The 24,957-nt window shown below is 41.3% G+C and overlaps 1 protein-coding gene across 1 annotated transcript in view; it reads left to right on the plus strand.

Annotated features, from left to right (window-relative positions):
* Window positions 1–24,957, plus strand: part of TNRC6C (trinucleotide repeat containing adaptor 6C) — a 200,569-nt gene that overhangs the window by 173,640 nt on the left and 1,972 nt on the right. Inside the window, exons 14-23 of the mRNA XM_065415656.1 lie at window positions 2,289–2,372; window positions 2,713–2,944; window positions 4,631–4,798; window positions 5,699–5,890; window positions 6,042–6,185; window positions 15,303–15,449; window positions 16,673–16,789; window positions 19,017–19,211; window positions 20,567–20,637; window positions 21,567–21,706. Of these exons, the coding sequence (XP_065271728.1) occupies window positions 2,289–2,372; window positions 2,713–2,944; window positions 4,631–4,798; window positions 5,699–5,890; window positions 6,042–6,185; window positions 15,303–15,449; window positions 16,673–16,789; window positions 19,017–19,211; window positions 20,567–20,637; window positions 21,567–21,706 (1,490 nt within the window). The remainder of the gene's footprint in view (window positions 1–2,288; window positions 2,373–2,712; window positions 2,945–4,630; window positions 4,799–5,698; window positions 5,891–6,041; window positions 6,186–15,302; window positions 15,450–16,672; window positions 16,790–19,016; window positions 19,212–20,566; window positions 20,638–21,566; window positions 21,707–24,957) is intronic.

The following is a 24,957-nucleotide window of genomic DNA, read 5'->3' on the forward strand; positions in this document are numbered from 1 at the left end:
TGCTGATTTATTTTTAAAAATTACTTATATTAACACTTCACTTTTATTGAAAGTGAAATCCTCCCTGGTTAGAGTCTTTGCTACTACTGTTAGTCTCTGATTGCCTTTCTCAATTTTAAGAGGAAAATTAGATTCACTCTCTTTAATAACTGAGCAGTATAGTGCTTGAAAAAACAGCTCTGAAAATCAAAACTTCATGACTGAATTCTTATACTTACAATGATTATTATCTTATTCCTCAACTAGTCCCACTGAAATCAATGAAACAACTTTTGGAATAAAGTACTACTTGATGTAAGGCTGTGAGAACCTGGTCTTGTATGCAGTTACCGCCCATGTCTTAAATACGATACTCCTGTTAATATACCCAAGAATGACATTAGACTTTTTTTTTGCAACTGCATCATGTTGACTCATTTTGAAGTTGTGATCCACTATAACCCCCCAGACCCTTTTCTGCAGAATTACTGCCAGTCCAGTTATTCCCCATTTTGTAGTTGTGCCTTAGGAAGGAAAAAATCAAAGTGTAGTACTTTGTACTTGTCTTTATTGAATTCCACCTTGTTGATTTCACATTTAGTCTCTAATTTGTCATGGTCATTTTGAATTCTAATCCTATTCTTCAAAATGCTTGCAATCCCTCCCATCTTGGTAACATCCTCAAATTTAATAAGCAGACTCTTCATTAATGAGAATATTGAATAATACTAGACCGAGGACAGAGCCCTGCAGGATCCCACTAGATACATCTTCCGAATTTGACAACAAACCATTAATAACTGCTCTTTGAGTATGGTCTTTCAGCCAGTTTTGCACCCATCTTATAGTAATTTCATTTAGACCACATTTCCCTTATGAGACTGTCATGTGGGGACTGTGTCAAAAGCCTTACTAAAATCAAAGTATCATGGTTACAGCTCCCACCCCCATCCACTAGGCTAGTAACTCTATCAAAGAAGGAAATTACGTTGATTTAGCATGATTTGTTCTTGACAAATTCGTGTTGGGTATTACTTATCTCCCTGTTATCTTCTAGCTGCTTACAAATTGATTATTTAATAATTTGTTCCAGTATCTTTCCAGGTATCGAAGTTAGGTCTATAGTTCCCCAGTCGTCTTTGTTCCCCTTTTTAAAGATAGGTCCTACTTTTGCCATTCTCCAGTCATAGAATCATAGAAGATCAGGGTTGGAAGAGACCTTAGGAGGTTATCTAGTCCAACCCCCTGCTCAAAGCAGGACCGACACCAACTAAATCATCCCAGCCAGGGCTTTGTCAAGCCGGACTTTAAAAACCTCTAAGGATGGCGATTCCACCACCTCTCTAGGTAACCCATTCCAGTGCTTCACCACCCTCCTAGTGAAATAGTGTTTCCTAATATCCAACCTAGACCTCCCCCACTGCAACTTGAGACCATTGTTCCTTGTTCTGTCATCTGCCACCACTGAGAACAGCCGAGCTCCATCCTCTTTGGAACCCCCGTTCAGGTAGTTGAAGGCTGCTATCAAATCCTCCCTCACTCTTCTCTTCTGCAGAATAAATAAGCCCAGTTCCCTCAGCCTCTCCTCTGTGCCCCAGCCCCCTGATCATTTCTGTTGCCCTCCGCTGGACTCTCTCCAATTTGTCCACATCCTTTCTGTACTGGGGGGCCCAAAACTGGATGCAATACTCCAGATGTGGCCTCACCAATGCCAAATAGAGGGGAATAATCACTTCCCTCGATCTGCTGGCAATGCTCCTACTGATGCAGCCCAATATGCTGTTAGCCTTCTTGGCAACAAAGGCACACTGCTGACTCATATCCAGCTTCTCATCCACTGTAATCCCCAGGTCCTTTTCTGCAGAACTGCTGCTTAGTCATGTGGGACCTCACCCGTCCTCCATTAGTTCTCATAGATGATCTACCATATCTCTATCACAGTTCCGAGATTGTTTCGCTGGGTCCTTAAGTACCCTTGGATCAATTTCATCAGGCCCTGCCTACTTGAGTGCATCTAACTGATCTACATAGTTTTTATTCCTATTCTTTCCATATTTTGGCTTGTGTTTTTTCTCCTTGCTAATATTAATTGTATTAAGAATCTTGTAATAATTTACCTTTTTAATTAAGACTTTAACAAAATAGGCATTAAACACCTCACCCTTCTTGTCGTCAGCCATTACTAGCTCTCCTTCCCCGCTAAGTACAGGACCAACACCTTATATTTTGTAACTTACAAACACACCTCAAACAAGTATGTTAGTTTTTTTAATGTATGACTTTTGACCTTCCTTGTTTCCTACTTGCAGGCGTACCAACGTTTACAAATCCAGCAACAGATGTTACAGGCTCAGCGTAATGTTTCCGGACCTATGAGACAACAGGAGCAGCAAGTAAGTTTAACCTGCACACTTGATTTCAACATTAGATTCTGGTTTCAGCTGCCTATAAAGATTCTAATTCATTACTCCAAATCAGTTAGAGTAGCATTAAGTAAACCAAACTATATTGCATGGATTTATATTGAAAGAGAAGAATACCAATGGTACTGAATGCAGTTCTACTTTCCTCACTTTTGAAAGACTGCTGTTGAACTCTTAATTCAGTTAATACTTTGTTTCAAAGGGCTGGATATTGTGTTGATTCAGTATAGAAAGTGGGGCAACATGGCTTGTGTACCTTTGTACTATCTAGCTTTTGTTGATTTTTTTTTTTAATGTCTTTTGTTGCCAGGTTGCACGTACAATCAATAACATGCAGCAGCAGATCCAGCAGCACCAGCGCCAGCTGGCCCAGGCCCTGCTTATGAAGCAGCAGCCTCCCCCTCCACATCTATCTTTGCACCCCTCTGCAGGCAAATCAGCCATGGATAGCTTTTCACCCCATCCCCAGGCTCCCGGCCTACCTGACCTGCAGACCAAAGAGCAACAGTCTTCACCGAACACCTTTGCTCCTTACCCTCTTGGTAAGTGTTCTTTCATTTAAGATACCACTTACAAAAGAGAGGGGATGGTGTTTATATGTTTAATTATTTCAGCTTCTGAGCACGTATCCTTTGCTCTAGGTCAGTGGTTTTCAACCTTTTTTCATTTGTGGAAGCCTAAAACATTTTGAATGGAGGTGTTGGACCGCTTTGGAAATCTTAAACATTACACACCCACACCCACACTCTTCCTCCCTCCCTCCCTCCCTGGACCACAGGTTGAAAACCACTGCTCTAGGTGCATTACAGTACTAAAAATATAAAATACAAGAGAGAATCTACAAAGAGCATGTTAATGAAATGCATGTTGAGTTGCTATACTAAATTACAATTATTTATCCCCATCACTGTAGTAGCCCTACACCTAGTCATCATCATAGCCTACCTCAACTCACTCCCCCAAAAGCCTGAGAGAAATTATGAACTTTGCAGCATACTTAGAAAGCTAATTCTTGATTCTGGTGCACTGAAGGGGGGAAAAAAGTTCCAAAGTCAAGGATCTCTTACGGAAAATGCCCTACCAGCACTGCTACCGCCCTCCTCTTTAAACTGGATTACAGTGCATTAGATGTCAATGTGTTTATTTTTATCAGCAGAATGTAGTGTGATTGTGAACTAGTTCCAGTCTAACTGGACTATATGTTTTTTACTAAAACTTGCACCAAGAGGATATTAAGGATGGTTTTGTGTGCAAGGCAATTGACTGGGATTCAGGAGATCTGTATTTGATTTCTGTCTATGCCAGACTTCCTGTGCGACATAGGGCAAATAGGGTAATTTATCTGTGCCTTTGTCTAATCTTTGTAAAGTGGGGTTGATAATACATACTTATCTTACAGGTTAGCTGAAAGGGTATATTAATGTATGCTAGATACTAGAATGATGAGCACCACAAGGTCAAAAAGGTGCTCATAAATATATGAAGGGCCTAAACCTGAAAGGTGCTCAGCACCCTCTGATCTGTTAACTTTCAGAATCATTTCCTGAAAATCCAGAGATCCCCATCTTGGAAAGATAAAAAAGTTCTTCCCTAGAATACTGTCTATGTATTGATTATAAAAATGTATCATTTAGTCTTTATTATAATTTTTAAATGCATTAAACGTGACTCTAAGTAGAAGAGCACCAACTTAACGAATAACAAATCAGTATTATGCAATTGGTGGCTGAGGTGTTAATCATTTTAAAAAACATTGGTAGTCCAAAAAATGAATTCCCAACAAGGGTTTGTTGGAAAGTTGTCAGGAATGATCTGTCTCAGTGATGGAACATTGCAAATTCCTTGCTTGTTTTAATTTTGAATTCTAATGCAAAATGCCTTTTCTGAGACAACTAGGAAGAATTAAAGTGGAAATGCCGATGGCATTAAAATACATCCCTACAGTGGGTTCTTTTTCTCACTGTCAAATGGTTTAATTTTATCTGAAGTTAGTGGGAGTTTTAGCAGAAACTATATGGTGATATTTTTTAGAAGAGTAGAATTTATTGAGCAGCAGGCTGAGACCAGCTTGTGGTAAATTGACATACAGTATATACAGAACTATTTCTATCTGAAATCTAAAGTTCAGTAACTCATTTGTGTGGATCATTAAGCACCAAGAATTAATGTTGGGGATTGGGGGAGTATAAATGTTAGGAATATGTAACAACCTATCTGCTTCCCCTTAGCTGGACTGAATCCGAACATGAATGTAAACAGCATGGACATTACTGGTGGTTTGTCAGTGAAGGATACTTCTCAGTCTCAGTCTCGCCTTCCTCAGTGGACACACCCCAACTCAATGGATAATCTATCTAGTGCTGCTTCTTCACTTGACCAGAATTCTAGCAAGCACGGTATGTCATATCTATGTTTATCAATTAGTACTCTTAGGACATGATGGTCAGATTGGCAAAGCAACCCAATTTCCAGGTATTCTCTGTTATAAGAGCTGGTACAAAATACCTTTTCAGATTATAAACTATTAAGTAATACTGTTAAAGAGCTTCTTCCGGTATAGGCTGTGTCATTATGGTTGCAATACATGGAACCTTCCATCAAAGCTTTGTTTAAAAATGTTTTTGGTTTGGTGAATGTAGTTCAGAAAAATGAGTGAATAATAGCACCAACTAGAACCAGCCTTAATGTGGTAGGCATTATGCAAACATCCCTCCCAGAAATGCCAATGTACCTCAGTACAGAGCTGCATCACTTTGTCCTAACTGTAATGCATTTTAACTTCCTTCCCCAACTCCACCTCCAAAATCTTGAGTCCTAAATTCCCAGCTCTGCTCAGAGTTGTGCTCTATTAAGATTACTGTGTTCTGCTTCTTTGTCATTAGCAGCACAAATCATTTCACTTCAATGATAGCTGTTAACCTGCAAATATTTCTGCTTCCCACATTAACTTGTTGTTTTGTAATTCCTATTCAGAATCACCGTATCCATTTGTGCTTGTTTTTGACAGAGATCTTCTCTGAATTGCTGTTAGCTAACTTACAGTTTGATGTGCTACTGATGTTTTCATCAGATTCAGTTCCTGGGAATGCTAAGAAAGACTATCTTGAGCTGTGTTAAATCTTGCGTGATTGTTTGTTTTCTTACTGTATGTATATTTTAATTATATTACTTAATTTTAAAATTCAGAAAGTTTTAAGGACAAGAAAAATTACCAAATATAATAGAGATGAAAGGAGCAGCCAAAGAATGAGTCCTGCCCCCTAAACAAATTATTTTTTTCCCTTCTATCATTTCAGGTGCTATTCCTGGAGGTCTAAGTATTGGTCCTCCAGGAAAGTCCTCCATTGATGACTCTTATGGACGGTACGATCTGATCCAAAACAGCGATTCACCAGCCAGTCCACCTGTAGCTGTTCCTCACAGCTGGTCACGTGCCAAAACTGATAGTGATAAAATCTCCAATGGTTCCAGTATTAACTGGCCACCAGGTAACAAAACACAAAAACATTACCTTAAAAATACTGATGTCACTGAATCTTAGTGCGGTTTTATTTACTGAATCAGTGTCTTTCCTTGTGTGGGAGCTTAGAGCGAAAGATAATAATTTCATAGACTCTTGCTTCTGCTCTTTTAAAATAGAATTTCATCCTGGAGTGCCGTGGAAAGGACTGCAGAATATTGACCCTGAGAATGACCCAGATGTCACTCCTGGAAGCGTTCCGACTGGGCCTACCATTAATACCACCATACAAGATGTTAATCGCTATCTTCTCAAGAGTGGAGGTAGAGCAAAAGTCACAAACACTTTGCACCTCTGTATTCACTTCGTTTCCCTTCCTTCCAAACATTTTAACTAACTGTCTTATTCCTAAAAAACAACAAGGAGTCCGGTGGCACCTTAAAGTCTAACAGATTTATTTGGGCATAAGCTTTTGTGGGTAAAAAACCCACTTCTTCAGATGCATGGAGTGAAAATTTCAGATATAAGCATAAATATACTGGCACATGAAGAGAAGGGAGTTACCTTACAAAAGGTACCTTCATGTGCCAGTATATTTATGCTTGTATCTGTAATTTTCACTCCATGCACCTGAAGAAGTGTTTTTTTACCCACAAAAACTTATGCCCAAATAAATCTGTTAGTTTTTAAGGTGCCATTGGACTCCTTGTTGTTTTTGTAGATACAGACTAACACGGCTACCCCTCTGATATTTGTCTTATTCTTGTGTTGTGTATATAGTATATTTTTGTTCAGTAGAGAATTGTCTGTACTACCTTTGTGCAGATGAAAGATGGATTTCATAGTGTTCATGCTTTGTTGCTACTGCTGAATTTCCATTATAAGTCTGGAAATTTTTGGCCCACTAAGTCAGAATTTGGAGGTTCCTGGTTTCTTATTGGAAATTTACCACTTTTCATACTGGTGATAACTCTCAGGCTTAAATATAAATCTGCATGTTTTCCAGGAGATTTCTTACTACATTTAAAAACTAAAGCTGTTTGGTTTTGCTCTCCACACAGTCCAGCCTTTTCTCCTACTTGATACAGCAGTGAAGTCATAATGCCAAAATCAGGACATCACGATTCTTTCCATGGCAATAAATTGACATCACGAAAACATGATTTGTGACTTCACTACAGGATCAAGCAGAAAGAGAAGATGTATTTGTACATCCCTAAAATCAGCCAAGAGAGAGTTGGAAAAAACTTCTTGTATATAAATAGTCTCTTCACCTTCCTCCATCCCCCTCCCCATAAGTTTTACACCAGAATGAAGAGGGATCCTCCCTAAAATATTGAGTCATTGGACTTTAGTACATCTCAACAGGGGTCCATAGCTTTGGAAAATAGACAAAACTAAAGGTAGCTTAGTTGTTTTGTCGTCATGCTGTGACCTAATATGTAAATTGTCTGAAGAAAGCAGTCTAATAGAACACTATAATGTGCAGAGCAGAATTATAACCAAGCTGTCAATAGGACCGGTAAGGACTTTAAAATGTAGATTGAGCTATCATAGTCACTTGTGGGTGTTTGCCTAGATTGTGAATCATAATTATCATTGAAGCAAGTTTCCTATTCTGAGCAGTGGAACTTGAAGCTATGTCAGGTAAGAGGCTGTGGAACTTAAAGGGAGTGAGAGATGACCGGGGGGATAGGGGGTGGGTAATTGCATTAAGTAATGTTGAATTATGTCATTATCAGATGGAAAGCTGTCAGAAAGTAGTCTTTGTTCAAGCTAAAACTTCAGTTATTTGTGTGCATGAGTAATACTGAATTAACTCTTTAATGACTTTAGGTGTTTTTAAGGGAGGGGAATTTAAAAATTTTTAAATTATTTTTACACTGCTAATCAGGTAGGCTTAAAGAAGTTATTTAGCTATAGTTGAGATTCTGATGCATCCAGTATTTTATTTGTGTTGTGCCAACATTAGACATTGGTGTGACACTGAAGATGAGGTTGTCTACTTTGTACATTTATATATAATAATTCATGGTTCTGCATCATGCCAGTCTCATATCTGTGTAGTTAGAAAATGTATTCTAACCCTTTACCTAAATAGTGTATGAATAAATAATTGTACTATTTCTTCGAGTGCTGGTCCCTATGTGTATTCAACACATGGGTACACATACATGTCATGCACCCAAGTCCAGACGTTCTTCAGAGCAGTGTCCACTGACTCACACATGCACAGTGATTTCCCTTGTGCGCCTGACTGAGAGTATAAGGAGCAATGCGGATCAATGCCTTTCCAGTTCCTTCTTACTGTCTCATGGCCTGAGTTGGAATCATGTCCTCCTTCAGTGTATAATCTGTAAAGTAATCTTGTTGTAAATAGTTTTTATATCTAGTTTATTAGTTTTAGTTAGCATATGTTTATAGTAGGTGTAGGATAAGTTCCCCACCACCCCAGCCCCCATTCGGGGGACAATCCTTTCCGGTCCTGGGACTATGCCCAGAGTCCCGAGATTCAAGAGTTGCGTCTCCTGCCCTCATTCCTTCTCCATTAGTGACAAGCATCAGTGGTGCCGGTACCACCTGGGTGAAGCAAGTATATCAGTAAAGTGCAATATCTACTCATCTTTTCCATCCAGAACTAGAGAGGCATGAAAGTTCTGTCTTAGGAAGTTTCTGATGGAGGAGGATGAGGCCCCATGCTCTCGCTCTCTCTTTCCCCCCCTTCCCCCCCCCCCCTCCTCCTGGTACATCGGCCTCAACTGACTAGCAGCACCCCTCCAGGCACGAGCTTTGGAGCAAAGCCTTTACCACTGAAGACCAAAGACGACTCCTACAGGGCTCCCCATGAGAGTAAGAGACACTTTCATGGGCGCAAGGATAGATCCCGTCAGAGGACTGTTCATAAGAAACCCATTTCCTCCCTGAGCTGATCTAGGTTGGGCAAGACATCACAAATGGAACCCATGGAACTGGCTCTGACAAAGACTCCCAGGTTGGAGGGCAAGGCACGAAAAAAGAGGGTCCCAGCAGTGACAGTGGGACCAAAGCAGAAAGACAGCTACACACCAATCCCTTCTACAAGTGGTGTCTGGGCCCCTCATTGGTACCACCTCGTTTACCCAAAGACTGACCAGTGGCAACAGATGAGCCACGTCCTTCAGGTGTCCCAGCTGGAACTCCCCGAACTCCGGGCCATACGGAGACCTTCATAATCCCAGAGGATATATTACTCCCTTACCTGCAGTCTCCACTCCTCTTGGACCCTGCATCCCTGAGGAATGTCCTTACCCTGGAGGAGGAATCATTCTCGATGTCTCAGGAGTAGTTACATCCCCCAGACAAGAGTGCCTGCTATCAGTGGTTCCACCAATGCTGATGGAATCGTCATCAGAATTAGAAGAGCCAGAGGAGATGGAGGCATCAGTATCTCCGAGAAGGCACAGGAGTCCCGACAGGCACTCGATAGGTTATACCTATCACCCAGATGATAACATCACTCCTTTCTTGTCTTCTCCACCAGATGACCACCAGCAATACCAGGAGCTAATGCAAAGGGTCGCTAAAAATCCACATATCCCTTTGGAAGAGGTCCAGGACCCTCAATGCTGACTCTTGGACATTTTACAACCACAAGGACCCGCCAGAGTAGCCCTACCGATCAACGAAGCCCTATGAGGGATGGTGTCCCTAACCTCTGTTTGCCAGAAGCTGAGAATGGGCAATGGGATGGATCACTTAATGATTACCTGTTCTGTTCATTCCCTCTGAAGCACCTGTCATTGGCCACTGTCGGAAGACAGGATACTAGACTAGATGGACCTTTGGTCTGACCCAGTATGGCCGTTCTTATGTTCTTATATTAGATCCAGCCAAAGCAGTTTGGTACACACGTGCATCTTGTGCCCCTATGCCAAAAACGGCCGAAAGATGCTACTTTGTTCCTGCCAAGGGAGCTGACTTTCTATTTTTCCATCCTGCCCCTAAATTACTGGTGGTATGGGCGGCCAGAGAAAGACTTAGGTCGCACTACCAGACATCCACATTGGTAGAGAAGGGTGCAAAGAGACTGGACCTCCTAGGTAGGAAGGTCTTCTCCTCTGCAGGTCTGCAATTTCATTTAGCTAATTACAAAGCCTTATTAACAAAACACAATTTCAACACCTACGTCAGACTTATGGGCTCCCAGTGGAAGACCGAGCCCAATTCCAAGCTTTCCTGTTCAAAGGAAAACTAGTTACAAAGTTGACTATCAAGCTCCAGTAGATGCCGGAGATACTGCATCCAGAAATTTGGCCACACAGGGCTGGTCATGCAAAGGGACTCCAATTGTCGGGCTTTCCTAGAGAGGTCAAAAACACTATCCTTAGACTTCCCTTTCGACAGGTCCCACCTGTTTAAATAAAAGTCCATTCTGCGATCCCTGGGGATTTACACTTCAGCCCCCAGGAGAAGGAACCAGAGACAGCCCTTCAGGCCACAACCACCCCCTGCAGATGCTCCATATTATCAGTGTCCACCTGAGCCTCTGGCAGCTCCTACTTCCACAGCCTCTGCTTATTCCCAACCTCAGGCCAAAGGCCATTTTTTACATGCAGGTTGAGACTTGCTCACCACTGTTCATGCCACTTACGCCTTCCCCTGTCAAGTTTGGAGGTCATCTTATCCTCTTCACCCACACCTGGAACAAGATCACCATGGACATTTGGGTCCAGGAGATTATACATCAGGGATACTCTATAGAGTTTCTTTCCTTCTCCCCTCACAATCCACCTCCCCAATCCCCCTGCAGGGACCACTCTCATCAGAATCCCTTTTAAACCAGGGAGCAGTAGAATGTGTCCCACCTCAATACCATGGAAGAGGGTTCTTACTCCCCATATTTCCTAATCCCCCAAAAAGACAGAGGATGGAGACCCATCATGGACCTTTGACGACTCAATGTCTTTATTCTGAAATTGAAATTCAAGATGATTACGCTGGCATTGATAATCCGCTCCCTTCAGGAGGGAACATGGTTCATGGCTCTCGACATGAAGGATATATATTTCCACATTGATATTCATGCATCTCACAGGAAATTCTTATGCTTCATAATCACCCAAGATCACTACCAGTTTTGTGTCCTCCCTTTTGGGCTTGCTGCAGCACCCAGGGTATTCACAAAAGCGTTTGCTGTAGTAGCAGCAACGCCAGGGCTCTACACCGTGTTTCCATACCTAGACGACTGACTCCTGGTGGGCCAATTTCATCAGGAAATCATGTCAGCCATGGAATTTATTCAGCACCTTTTTGCTACCTTAGGGGTTTGCATAAATAAAGAAAAGTCCATTTTATGACCTACGAGGACAATAAACTTTATAGGATCCCAGCTGGACTGAGTTTCTGCAAAAGCATTTCTCCTGCAGACAGGTTCCACACAATGAGCAACTTGATCTCTGACATTACATGCAGACCATGAACTACTGTGCAACACTGCCTTTCTCTGTTAGGCCACATGGTCACATGCACCTACGTGACACCATTCACTAGACTCCGCTTGCGGGGACTACAAGCATGGCTTCATTCAACTTACCGACCAAGCAGAGATCACATCGACTCCAGATGCCAGTGCTTTTACTTACATGATGTAGCATTATTTCTAAAATGCCTAGAACAGTGCCCTAAAGAAATTAAAGGAAAAAGATGGGAGAGGGTAAGTGATGTCCAGCAGCAACACAGTGGTGTAGTTCTGAATTATCCAAAGGGGTTTCTTCTTAGATCTCCTCAGCTTCTCGTTTCATCGCCAGTGTTTCAACAAAAACAGCAAGAGCTAGCTCCAGAATGCCCCTTCATTTACCTGTGCACAAGTATTGGATGATGATAACTTGTGGTGTATGTATTTAAGTTCAACTTTATATCTAAATGGCTTGTCCCTCCTGGCCAATGAAAGGGTTCTGTTGTGGATGATCTCCATACAGATGGACCTTTTACTGTAGTTAATTCATTGCAATTGGTCCTACACAAAGGTCTGATGTTACTGGGAGGTAATGTTTGTTCCAATCTTCGTTTTACAGAAGTTTTACAAAGAAACATAATCAAGTAAATTCTAGTAATTTAGCTACACTTTAATACTTACAATAAGTTGTGCTAAATGAATTCTTCAATATAATGAGCCACTTAGGGAGGGGTTTTACCAGAGAATCCCTATCCATAGCTGTCTCTAGCACAGTTTCCAACAGAAATTGCAACTAACAAACACTCTCCTTAGCACTGCTGTAAATCTGGAATAATTGCATGGATTTCAACCATTATTCTGAATTTGGAATTATATAAATGAGAACAGAATGTGAGCCATCTTGTTTCATTTTTAGTTTTGATCTTACTGCTACAAGATTTTGAACAATATAATTTGACCTCCTTCATATAAACCTGAGGTTCATCAAAATTCTACTAAATTTAGAATGTTAATGAAGCATTTATGCATTGGAAAAGTAAGAATACAAAAACCGATGCTATGAAAAGTGCTTCAGTTGTGGGTTACTATGAAACAGTCTTTGAGTTAGGGTGTAATAAAATATTGTTCGTGTGCACCATCCAAATGGTTGGAGTATTACAAGGTTTAAAGTAGTTAGCCTGCAAGGTAGTGGTGGTGGTTGGTTATTTTTGAAATCTACTTGTATCTGCAGTGTAGCCCCTGGAATCACCATTAAAGTTGCCCTCCCCAATCTGAAATGGCACCCCTCTCTGGGCTACCAGCTTCCTTGCACCCTCCTTCACTCTGAGCACTGCCTGCTAGTCACCCATGTGTGGAATACACATAGGGACCAGCACTCGAAGAAGTAGTGGAGATTACTTACTGCAACTGGAGGATCTTAGAGATGGGTAGTCTCTATCTGTATTCCACCACCTGCCCTCCTTCACCTATGCTTTGGATCCTGTTGGATTGCGGTAAGAGGGAACTGGAGAGTCATCGACCCGTACTGCCCATTATACCCTTGGTCAGGAGCACAAGGGAAACTACTGTGCATGTTCAGGTCGATGGATGCTGCTTTGAAGAATTTCTGGACTCGGGCGCATGGCGTACATGCATACCTACATGTGGAATTACAGATAGGGCCACACATCTCGAAGAATCTCCAGTTACAGTAAGTAATCTTCTCTTCTCTTTTAAATGGATTGTCAATATGCATTACCATTCTAGGGGCATACATGCTCCTTTGAGACAAAATCCTATGGAAAGCAGTGACTCTGGGGCTCACTAACATGCTATCTTCCTTCATCAGCTTTTTCCTTTATTTTGTGTAAAGAATTAGCATTGTAATGTTAGCTTAGATGTTTGGATAGCTTTTGTCATTGCATAGTACTGAGGTGTCTGGTCCCATGCCCAGTTCGGAGCACATTTGTCAGCACCTGTTCCTTCAACCCTGGTCAGATCCCTTGGAGTTTGAGATTATATTATGGCATGCCCTGGTGTAAGACATGGACTTAAAAGCTGTGCATCTTGTGGTACAAAGAAGACACTGACAGACCAGCATTTCCGATGCCTAAAGTACCTCAGTGAAGGTCACTCACAGGGTCAGAGCATAGCTTGTAGTCCTTTTATCCTTCATACCCATAAGCAGGCGGATGCCAAGCTTTATTCCCTGTTCTTGGAAAAGCGTTGCTGGATGGTCTGCTCTGAGTTAAAAAGCCTAGCCATTTGGAATCATTTGGATATTTTTGGCACCAAATAGATTTCTGAATCATGGCTCCTAGAAATCCTCAGGTTCAAATAAACTCGAGGAAGGGCAGTGTGTTGTGCTTGGCCTTAATTTCTTACTCCTTGATATAAAAAGGAAGATAAAAATGAAAAGTCATGACTTAAATATAAGAATTTGTCGCAGAAGTCACGGATTCCGTAACTTTTCAGAAACCTCTGTGACATTTTCCGTTCAGCTTCAGCCCTGTTTGTGGGGTGGCAGAAGCAGCACGATCCTCAGCCACTGCTGGCAGTGGGTACTGGAACACCCCCTAACATCCCCTCCTCCCCCCCAGCAGTGGGGCTTAGGCTCTCATCCCCGCCATGGGTCTCGGGCTTCAGTCATCCCTGCATCACACCCCTCCCCCACTATTATTTTTAATAAAAGTCACAGGTCATGGGCTTCCATGCATTTTTGTTTATTGTCCACAACCTAAAAATACTAAAAATAACAGTGACAAAATCTTAACCTTGGTCATGACTATTCCTCTGGGTATTTCGGAATCCCCCAGGAAGGGTCTGTTTTGAAAGTAGGTTAGCACCAGCAGAGACCTTGGCATTGAGGCTTCTTGGCACTGACAGATTCCTCTGTGTTGGTGTGTCTGTTGGTGCCCAGCAAGGTTGGACGGGTGAAGTCTAAGCAATTTGTTCAACTTTTGTTGTCTTGCCAACCTTCTCAATGCCAGTTTAACACTCAATCTCTGTTGCTGTAGTGTAGATGAGGAATTAGCTGTCACTCACGATTGTCCTGTCCATTTTTTCCCCACCTTCTTTGAAATGTCAGTCTCCCGTTACCATTAGGCAGTTTGAGGTATCCTAGAAATTGAGGCCTCTGGCCCAGGGATTTTTGGTGTCCATTCTGCTGCCATCAGAAAGGGAGTTTGAGACCCATCCAACTGTTACAAGGTCAAAGTCCAATCTTTATTTGAAAATTGCCAGTGATGGAGAATCCAGCACAACCCTTGGTAAGTTGTTACAGTGTTGAATTACTCACATGATAGATCCCTCATACATAGCATTCTGTAAAGATAAGTTGGTTCCACAACCTATCCGAAGTTTCACCCAGGTGTTAAGTTGCAGTTTGGACGGAACTAAGCATATCAGTGAGTCAGTCCCCTAGACTGTTTGTATCATCTAGGAAAACCAGCTGAAATTTCCTTTAATCTCCCCCTTTTCCTGTCCCTAATGACACCTGTGGTAGTTTGGGGGAGTGTGGCTGTTTATTCCCCCCACGCCCTGGACTTTTGCTGGCTCTCTATCTTGGGAGGGTAAGCTGACATGGCTATCTGAACCCTTCTTCTATCTCGATGTTTAATCTTCCCTCTGTCCATCCCACCACCCCAACTTCCCTTACTGGTTCTGCTACCCCTGCTTTCCAGGAAGCTACTTCACCCATAATAGATGGGCTGCCTCCCTACAATGATGTCTGAGAGGGAGCTTCCTAAGGCTCACTCAGAATAGCAGCAGGGATCCCAGGTGTTCTGGAAAACTTCCCCAATTAGTTTATCAGCTCTTTTGAGCTATAACTGATCCTAACACTCACTTTCTCTTTTTTTTTTTAAAAAAAAGGTGGGGGTATTATGTTTATACCAGTACTTCAGTCATCTGAAATTGGGGAGCTATACTGACAAACAGAAAGAAGAAAGATAATTGACCAGTAACTGTAGTGTAACCATAGATCCTCACTTCCCACCACCATTCTTCTTCTATGTCTTCATTTTAGATTCTGAATACATAGAAGGAACTGAGGGACAGTTATGGCTGAGGATCCCTTCCATGCCTTCAGGTCTTGAAGGTTCAATTCTGCATGGAAGCATTGTGCAACCCCATCTGCTTTCGAGAGGGTTCCGACTCAATGGCAAGAGAGCATGTGCGTCCTGCTAGTGTTAATATGTACCGACACTATACTGTGAGAGCCTCAGTTACTGATTAGCAATCTATCTTTAGGCTGTATTCTTAGTTTCCATTCTACTTTGTATAAGGAACTGTTTGATGGCAGGAGCTTAGATGTGCAGCAGCCACTGGTGCCACATATTTATTCAGTTTCAGTCAAACTGACGTTAAAGTCAAGTTGCAGTATCTATCTTCTGGGTGCTGTATAAATCATTAGTCTCTTGTATCATCAATAAAGATACAAAACAGAATGTTTCCTAATTGTGCATCAGAGTGAGGCTTTTGTATAGCATATCACCTTGTAAAGAGAAACAATTTTGTGTTTTCTGAATTAATATATTATGTACACACAGTATGTGTAAGTATGTTTTGAATAATGAAAGTAACTCAGAATATGCTGCTAATTGTGGTTGATTGCTGGAGTGGATACTTTCACTTCATAGCCTCCCATTCTTTGTTCTGACTATTCTGAAGGTATTTTATTCCGTGTTCCAGTCCCTACTTTTGGTACATGGTATATTTGTTAGTGAGTAGGAAGGTTTTGGATGTATGTTTAACATTCCTATAAGGCAACCTTGTGTGAGTTTGTTGGACACACGTTGTAGAATGATTTGCCAACTCAAGATGGTTTCAAGTTGTTTCTTACGATTGCTCCTTTGATATATAGCTAGTTTTAGAACATTGTTATGATATACACATTTATTTTACCTGCTGCAAAACCTAAATTTGCAAAATACCTGATGGTATTTGTGGGCATTAGGGCATGGGGAGAAGTGCTTACTTCAGCAATTTTTAGGTATCAAGGATATTTGGTTGGTTTTACATATACATTCATATCCATCCACAGTTGCTGGTGCTTGGATAGGCTGATAAGCATGTTCTAAAATGCAAATAGACTGCTTCCCTCCTTCAGATCTAACTTTAACTCTGATGTCCCAAGAGTCAGATAATCTTAAGGGAAATCCAAAATTTGTCTTCTGCATGGGCACCAACACACTTGCCACTGTGGTGCCAGCTTTCTTTTCTTTTATACCGAAGAATTCTGCTTCACTTTATCATGCTTTCTATAACATTTCATTCATGGTTAGAGGAAGCTGGTTGCCTGGTTTGTATTTGCACATGATGTAGTTAGAATTGCTTATTCTGCAGCAAATACCATTTTGCCCATCTTTCTTAGTTGCTTCTTTGCTGGTTCTGCAGGGTCATCCCCAACATCATCTCAGAATGCCACGCTGCCTTCATCGAGTGCCTGGCCGCTTAGTGCCTCCGGCTACAGTAGCTCTTTCAGCAGCATTGCATCCGCACCTAGCATTGCAGGTACGAGAAATGGCCTTTCTACTTTCAGCATCCCTCTCCATCCCCAAAGAGCAAAGGCCCTGAAAAAGTGCTTTCCTCTGGTTATTATAATAGTACTACTACAGACTTCATATCTTTTGAGCACTGTGCTGCTCCCACTGGCAGCTCTGCAGTGGTGAGCATTTTAACCAGGTGTCTGGAGTTGTGAATATCTGATAAGTGCGCTAATGAAATATATATTCAGCCCACTTCATACCATGATGCTACCACTTTATTTTGGCATTCATACTTTTTCAACAAAGTTTATTTTTGCTCCAACTGTGAGGCAGAATGTTCTCTGCGAGACCTCAATGATAACACTATTGCTGGATCTTACCAGGAAAGGTTGATCTGAAAGCTATTGCCAGTAAATACAGTTTCAAAACTGAACAGTTTTCAGCCCTATTAATACACAGGAAACAGTTTAGCACTAGCTCAAGGAGGTGTTTTGATTATTTTTAATAAGAAAGCTAAATAGGAATAAGTTTGTTTGTGTTTTGCCTGTCCCTTTAATTAAGTAGCTGCTATAAAGTTCTAGCCCCAGTATTGTTAGAATTTCTTTGAGTCCAGCAAACTCATGACGTGGAAGCTGTAGAAAAACTTTTAAAATTTCCAAACTCAAGTACTGCCACAATAATCAAGGCTTCATATTTCCCACTGCAGTTAAAAACACAAACCAAATGCAAAGCGATGCAACCCTGTCTGCCGAATCCGGCAATCCTGTCTGTCTCAAAAATAACTAAATCTTCAGAGTACTGAAAGCTGGAAATGTGGAGCCAGTATAATATAAAAATACCCACTCTACTGATTGCTTTATTCATGTTCATATTTAATAAATTAAAAACCTCATTTTAATTTAAATGAAGCTTGAACATCCAGGGACCTTAGTGCAACATTTAGGTCCACGTTGCCACAAAGCAAAGGGGCCTGGAAGTGTTCTGTTACAAGGAGGGTAAAGTAATGGCTTGCTTATCCCTTAATTTTATCTGCCATGCATATTTCCTTTTTATGTGTTTGTTTTTTTGCTGTTACATCCTATCTGCATGTGAACCTCATAAGAATCAGTGACATCTCAACATCTAACTTTTATTAATGCACATTCATTATACATTAAATTGTAGGCCCAGCTGCTGCTACTAGTTCTAAAAATCAAACTTTCAAATTTCTTTTCTCAAGCAGTTACTTGAACAATATTAACAACTTCCTTTTTGTCACTGCAGTTTGCACAAAAATATGGGCCTGACTGGCCTCTGACTTTACACCAGTTTGACTCCGTTGACATCAATGGAGTTGCTCTTGATATACATAGGTGTTAATGAGAGGAGGAGAATCTGGCTCTATATCTTTGGTATGTGTGTAGCTACAGGCAGGTGTGTGGAAGCTTAACGGTGAAATGTTTCAGAGATGATCATTTGACAGCGTGCGTTTTGTTTGGTAGTGTCTATAATTTGAGTTGGTCCTGTTTGTGTTAATGACACCAAAATGCTAACCTGTCCTTTTTTTGTTTTAATGTTTGTCTTTGAAATGTATAATTTTAGGTCATTATAGTATGTTTGATAAAACTCTGGTTTGACAGGAATTGGAATAAAATAATTATGATACCAATATAAATGAAGGTAGGATTCAGAGCATAACAAAAAATGGTCAACAAAAAGTTGTAAGAACTGGTAGATTGTGATATATAGGGCTTTTCTTGTGAAGATTGATCGTGTTTCAAAGAGGAACTTGTAAAAGAATCCATACGCCTGATGCGTTTATCTTTGAATATTCAGCAGCATAGGAAATTTTGCCCTTTCTACTACTTCTGGAATCAGCTTAATTCTGAATCACGAGAACTCGTGTGTGTGCTAATTTCTGTATTTTAAATAACAGTGGTTGTTCCTTCTTGGGTGCAGAAAGTATAAACTTCATTATTTTAATAATTTTGGCTAAATAACTTAGAACATATACAGTAATGATTTTATTTTTGATTTTGGCTAATCAGACATATTCTCTAGTCTTGTTTTAAGGTTCTTTGTCCTTTATCAGACAGAGAAGTGCTGGGAGCTGCAATAGCAAGTGGACAATAGTAATAAATGTCAGATACTAGTAGATTATAATAATGAACAACCTTGAGGATCACCTCTTCACTTACTGGAGTTGCAGATTGTTCAGATTTTTTTTTTAACTTGCTTACCAAAAATACATGAATTACGTTTCTCTGTTGCAGGTAAATTGTCAGACATCAAGTCTACGTGGTCCTCTGGCCCAATCTCTCACACACAAGCCTCTCTATCCCATGAACTATGGAAGGTACCCAGAAACACTACTGCTCCTACGAGACCACCTCCAGGTTTAACAAACACCAAGCCATCATCTACCTGGGGTGCCAGCCCACTGGGTTGGACCAGCTCTTATTCCTCTGGTATTCCTCTGACTCCTACATTTTATAATATTGCAATGCTCTGTTTGTTTTTATTCTCCATGTTACAGTAGTATGGCACCCTTTTGCTCTAGTACTATGCTGCAGGTACTTGAGGTTCAATAAATGCAGTTGAAATGCAGGTTTTATTTTCTATCACTTAGGGTGGCTCATACTCATAATAAAGTCATGGGTCAGTAGGGCATGTTTCCAATCAGTGGGGAATAATTCCACTACAACAGGGATCTTTGTTTATAATACTTTTGCTCATTTTTTCTAAATATCTTGAGACCTTTTTCTTGCTTTGTGGCAGGTGTTTTTCTGTGAATTGTTGCAAGACTTCAGTATTAGCTAATTAATCAGTAGAATTTATTACATAGAATACACATCCACTGCTTAATTTTTGCCAGGACTGAGCCCCGGCACCTCTAGGCGTGGCAGTTTATAGCCCTGGCACCTCTGGGGTTGCCACATCAGTTTTGAAAGTAAAAAAATTGCTTGAGCCCCCGCACCTCTTTCATTACAAATTAAGCACTGTACATCTCTATAGCAGGGATGCAAAACATCCAGGACCTGATTATCCTGTCAGTTGTACGATGAATACAACTGAAGGGATGATGGGGCCCCCAGACAGTAAGGTATAATTTCTTTTTTGTCAATCTCTTTCTTTGGCTGTCATAATTTTGTTTATACACGAATTAAAGGGGGAATATGTATATAATAGCTATATACCCTGTGTATTTGTTTATCATAAAGCATCTGCATCAGAAAAAAATGTCACTATTAATACCTGACTATTCTATCAATCATCTTCCCAAAAAGCTGGGAATTAAATGTTCTCCCCAATTGTCAAAGGCTGTCGCGTCCACCCGATGGCCACAGAGTGCTGATGCAAGGATTCCATCTGCAGCCTCAGTATTTTTACCAAAGTGACTTTAGAACTATTGCAGTTTTTCAAATGCCACTAGAAAATGTCATCTCTGTTGCTTTTAAATTGTCACTTGCTGGCTAATTCCAGTGTAACCTGAAGAAAGTTTTGGTGACATATTAGCTTTCACCAATATAGTATCACAGTGGCTACCTACGAAAGAGATGGCAGGAATGTGAGAAATCCCACTGGTCCTTCAGAGCCAACTGGGAGCATTCTAGTCATGGAGCTCCCTCCTTTCATTCCAAATAAGAAAGGAAAAGAGGATGGAGATAAATTGCTTATTGGATTGCTCATGAGCATGTTTACAATAGCAGTTGCATTGCTAGTGTGTTGTATCTTGCACATTCTTTATTCCTGGTGAGTTTGATTGTTGTATTGTGCTCTCACTAAGATGTTAAATTGTTCCCTTTCTGGATTTATGATATAGGTTCTGCCTGGAGTACTGACAGCTCAGGAAGAACAAGCAGCTGGCTGGTTCTGCGTAACCTCACACCCCAGGTAAGCAGAATAATATGACTGACTACGCAAAGAACCATGCTATACTTAAGAGATGGTAGGAAGAACGCTTATCAGCTCTGGTAATTTTGGTCAACTGCAATGAGTATATAATATTCATCTATGTAGCAGTAACAGTAATATGTTGAGATAAATCCACACAGTGGATTTAAGGGTTTTAATGGGAGCCATTGTGGGCTCGTGGATAGCACACTGGATTAGAACTCAGGAATCCCTGGTTCTGTTCCCAGCTCTGCTACTGGCCTGCTGGGTGACCTTGGGCAAGTCACTTCCCATGTCTGTTTCCCATTAGTAATTATACCTTTTGTAAAGCACTTTTAGATCTGTGGATGAAAAGTGCTATATAAGAGCAAATCAAATATGAACTCTGAGTCTGTATAATTAGCCATTCCAGTGTACATCATTTATTTGTTTAAAAGTTAGTTGTGAGAATGGTGTTTTGGGGGCAAATTCAAAGATTTGAAGTCCCAATTTTTCTGGGGTTTCTCTTATTCTCCCCAATCTGTCAATTCCTCTACTCCTCTGCATAGTATAATTCACATGGAGAGGCATAAGACTGAAAGCAGTGGGTGCAGAGACCAGGAGATGTCATGAATTAATATAAACTATTTATGAACAAGCTGCATTCCCAATCAACCCTTGGTAGGCATGTAGTGATAAATATTTTTATATTAATTTAAAATAACTGCCAGGTTCTGTGTGCTGAACTGTAGAGAACTTGAAAAGTAAAGATTACCTCCTCCTAATAAAATAGTGACACATCTAATTAGATTCTTTTATCTTGTGGGAGGAAACTACATTTGCACTCTATGTAAATGTTTTCCTTTATCATTTAAAGCCCCTTCCATTAACAAATATACTAAGGACAACCACAGAAAAACAAGTCAACTTTTTTCTTCCTCTGCAATTAGATTGATGGTTCTACACTGCGGACACTGTGTTTGCAACATGGCCCTCTAATTACATTCCACCTGAACCTGACTCAAGGGAATGCTGTGGTCCGCTACAGTTCCAAGGAAGAAGCAGCCAAGGCCCAGAAGTCTCTGCATATGTACGTTTTTTCTCTTCTTTTCCTTTTTTCTGTAAAGGAAAATCTAGTACAGCGCCTGTTCTCCTACGCATTCGCTTGTTATGGCACTGAATTGCTCTGCGGAATTATTTGGTGGTGTCTTGGAAATTATCTGTTAGCAGAAATTGTAGGAGAGCTGCATAAAGAAAAAGTACTTGTGGACTAGATACACTCAGAAGTAGTGTATGAAGTGCCATTATAGAAATCGATGGTAGGTGTTCACCATAAGTACTGTGTTCAGTTCTGCTCACACCACCTCAAAAAAGATACAACAGAAATAGAAGGGACCCAAAGACAGTCAACAAAAATGATGAAAGGCATGGAAAAAATTCCATATGCAAAACAGAAAAGACTAGGACTGTTTAGTTCACAGGAAAAAATGAATAAAAGAGGACATGCTAAAGGTAATCAGAATGAGGAATGGTGTAGAGAAGGTAACTCATGCACTGGTATTTACTTTTTCCCAAGGGGATTGCCAATGAAACTGAAAGACGTTTAAACTAATAAAAGGATGTTCTTTTTAAACCACATTACTAAAAGAAAAGAAAACACCTGTAGAACTCATTGCCACAATCTGTCATTGAGGATAAGATCTTAGTAGCAGTTAAAAGGGGATTTGGCATTTACAGGGATGAGAATATACATAATTACATTAGATAGATTTTAAAATATAAGGAATATAAATCGTAATGTTTCAGGACATAAGACCACCACTAATGGCTAAGAATTAAGAAGAAATTTGCCCTATTGGCAGATTATTCATCATAATAATGTAAAGCACTCTTCTCTGAAGCATCTTATGCTGGCCACTGTTGGAGACAAGATACTGGGCTAGATGTAACACTGGACTGATCCAGTATGGCAGTTCCTATGTTTCCCTAGCCTTTAAAATTATGGGGCAATAGTCACTCCAGATGCAAAGTTGCAGCTAGCTTCCCATGATGAGCCTCATTAGATAAAAGGATAAAGTGTATGTAATGTAGAAAAATTTGCATAATGATATGCATGGTGGTGTTGCTTTTTAAAGTTTTGACCTTTCCTTAATTAAAGACTGTGTGGCAGCATTCAGAACAGATAAAGGTCAAAAATTGCCCTGACTTAATGATTTCAGTTTAGATGTGGGACTAAGTTAGAAAGAATTCTATCCTTAAGGGGGTGTTTATGCTGTAATATTGAAAATGTAGATTTAAAAATCAGCGTATATTTTAAAAGAGTATACAGTACATCCTCAATGTTCTCCAAGGTTTCAGAGCCATCCATATAAAGGAAGAATTTTGATTAGCGGGGAAATAATGTTAGTACATATTGCTGCTAAGGACATGACAGGCCTCTGCTTTACAGAGGTTGGGTATTGGGTTGTGCTATATGTATTGTGTACAGATACAAAAACATATTGGTTTGGAGGGCAATAATGGTAAATTAAAAAGGGATTTCAAAAAGTTAACAAGATTGTAACATACCGTATATACTCGTTCATAAGTATATACTCGCTCAAATTTTTTTAGTAAAAAAGAAAAGCACCAGAGAAGGGGGTTGGCTTATGAACGGGTATAGAGAGGGCGAGGTGGGACACCCCTCCTCCCAACAGAGAGAGCAAGGAGAGGCAGCACAGCCAGAAGGGAAGAGGCGGGGCCAGAATCTCTCCGCTTCTGGGCACACTGCTCTTCCCCCAGCCTCCGAAGCAGCTGCAGCTCCGGGGCTGGCAGGCTGCAGCCGGGCCACTCAGCCCCGCCTCCCAGAGCAGGCTGTGGCCACGCCGCCGGAGCACGCTGCAGCCGTGCCACCCGGCCCAGCCCGCTGGAACATGCTGCGGCCGCACCGCCCGGTCTGGCCCGCTGGAGCAGGCTGCAGCCGTGCTGCTCACGCTGCCGGAGCAGCTCCAGACAGGTCAGAGACATCCTCCCCTGGCCCTCCCCAGATAAGGTGGGAAGTGATGGGATGGGGAGAGTGTGGGGGTCCCGGGCTAGGGGTGGGGTCATGTGGGGGGTGGTCACAGGGGTTACTCCCCTGACTCCCAGCTTCTCCTCCCCCCAAAAAATTTCCCCACCAGTTGCTGTCCTGGCCCATCAAGGTAAGCAGCTGGCGCACCAGGACACTTTGTTCACTTAGGTTTACCTCCGTGCCCGCGGACGCTCGAGATAAACAAACCATCTCGGCCCGCCAGCAGCTTATCCTGATGGCCTGGGAGCCAAAACTTGCTGACCCCTGAATTATAGTGTCGGCTTAGGAACAGGTTATAAAAAATTTCCATTTTTACTTATCCATCTTGGGGGGGGGGGGGGGTCGGCTTACAAACGAACCGGCTTATGATCGAGTATATCCAGTAATACTAAAAGACTTCAGCTATCATTTCACAATTGAAACTCAAATAATGGCTTACATGCAGTTAAAAATTATGCATCACTGAACTGACATTCAGGAGACCTAGGTTCCAACCCTACCATTGGCTCAATATATGACCTCAAGCAACTCACTTAACCTCTCTTTCTCATTTTCCCAACTTGTAAATTAGGAATAACAGTGCCTACTCACATTTGATATCTGATCTGAGATCCTCATAAAAATAGTGCTAAAAAACTTATGTTACGTATCACAATAAATCTCCACTCTTGGGCATGCAGGAAGGACAGACACTCTATATGTGCAAAATTCTAAAGAGGTTGATTCCAGCAGAGAACACATGCACAAACCCCAGCCATGGAACACAAGTATACCCACTTATGCTGCAGTCACTACTCCTTTCAGTTCTTTGTTATGTGTATCTCATGCACAAAATCCTGTGTACTCTGTGGAAAGCTTTACTTTCCAAAAACAAAAGAAGACACAGTCCCTGTCTTGAAAAGTTTGCAGACTAAAAGATACTGTCTGCAGGTGTGTGGCTTTTTGTGTGCATATTGTGACAAAGCTCTGTCCTTGTCTCCATGGGTCCCGCATTTCCTGGCGGATTTCGCTAGTCTCAGAGGCTCACTGTGACCCTCCACGTAGCCCTTCTCTCTCTAGAGGCAAGGGTCACAGCCTACTGAGCTATTTTCATCATAAACTAGCAAGGGAGGTGAGGAGAAGCTACCCTCCCTTGCACAGTCTCTGTTGTCTCCCAGTCTCAGTGATTAATCAGGGGGCAAAGAGGGGAAGCCCGGGCCCACCTTCTACTCCAGGCTCCAGCCCAGGGACCCTAATAGTATCAGCTATGGTAGCTGACTTTTTAGAAACAGGATGCATACAATTCCTGAGCC

This window comes from Emys orbicularis, chromosome 13 (genome assembly GCF_028017835.1).
Source record: "Emys orbicularis isolate rEmyOrb1 chromosome 13, rEmyOrb1.hap1, whole genome shotgun sequence".
NCBI classification, from domain to species: Eukaryota; Metazoa; Chordata; order Testudines; family Emydidae; genus Emys; species Emys orbicularis.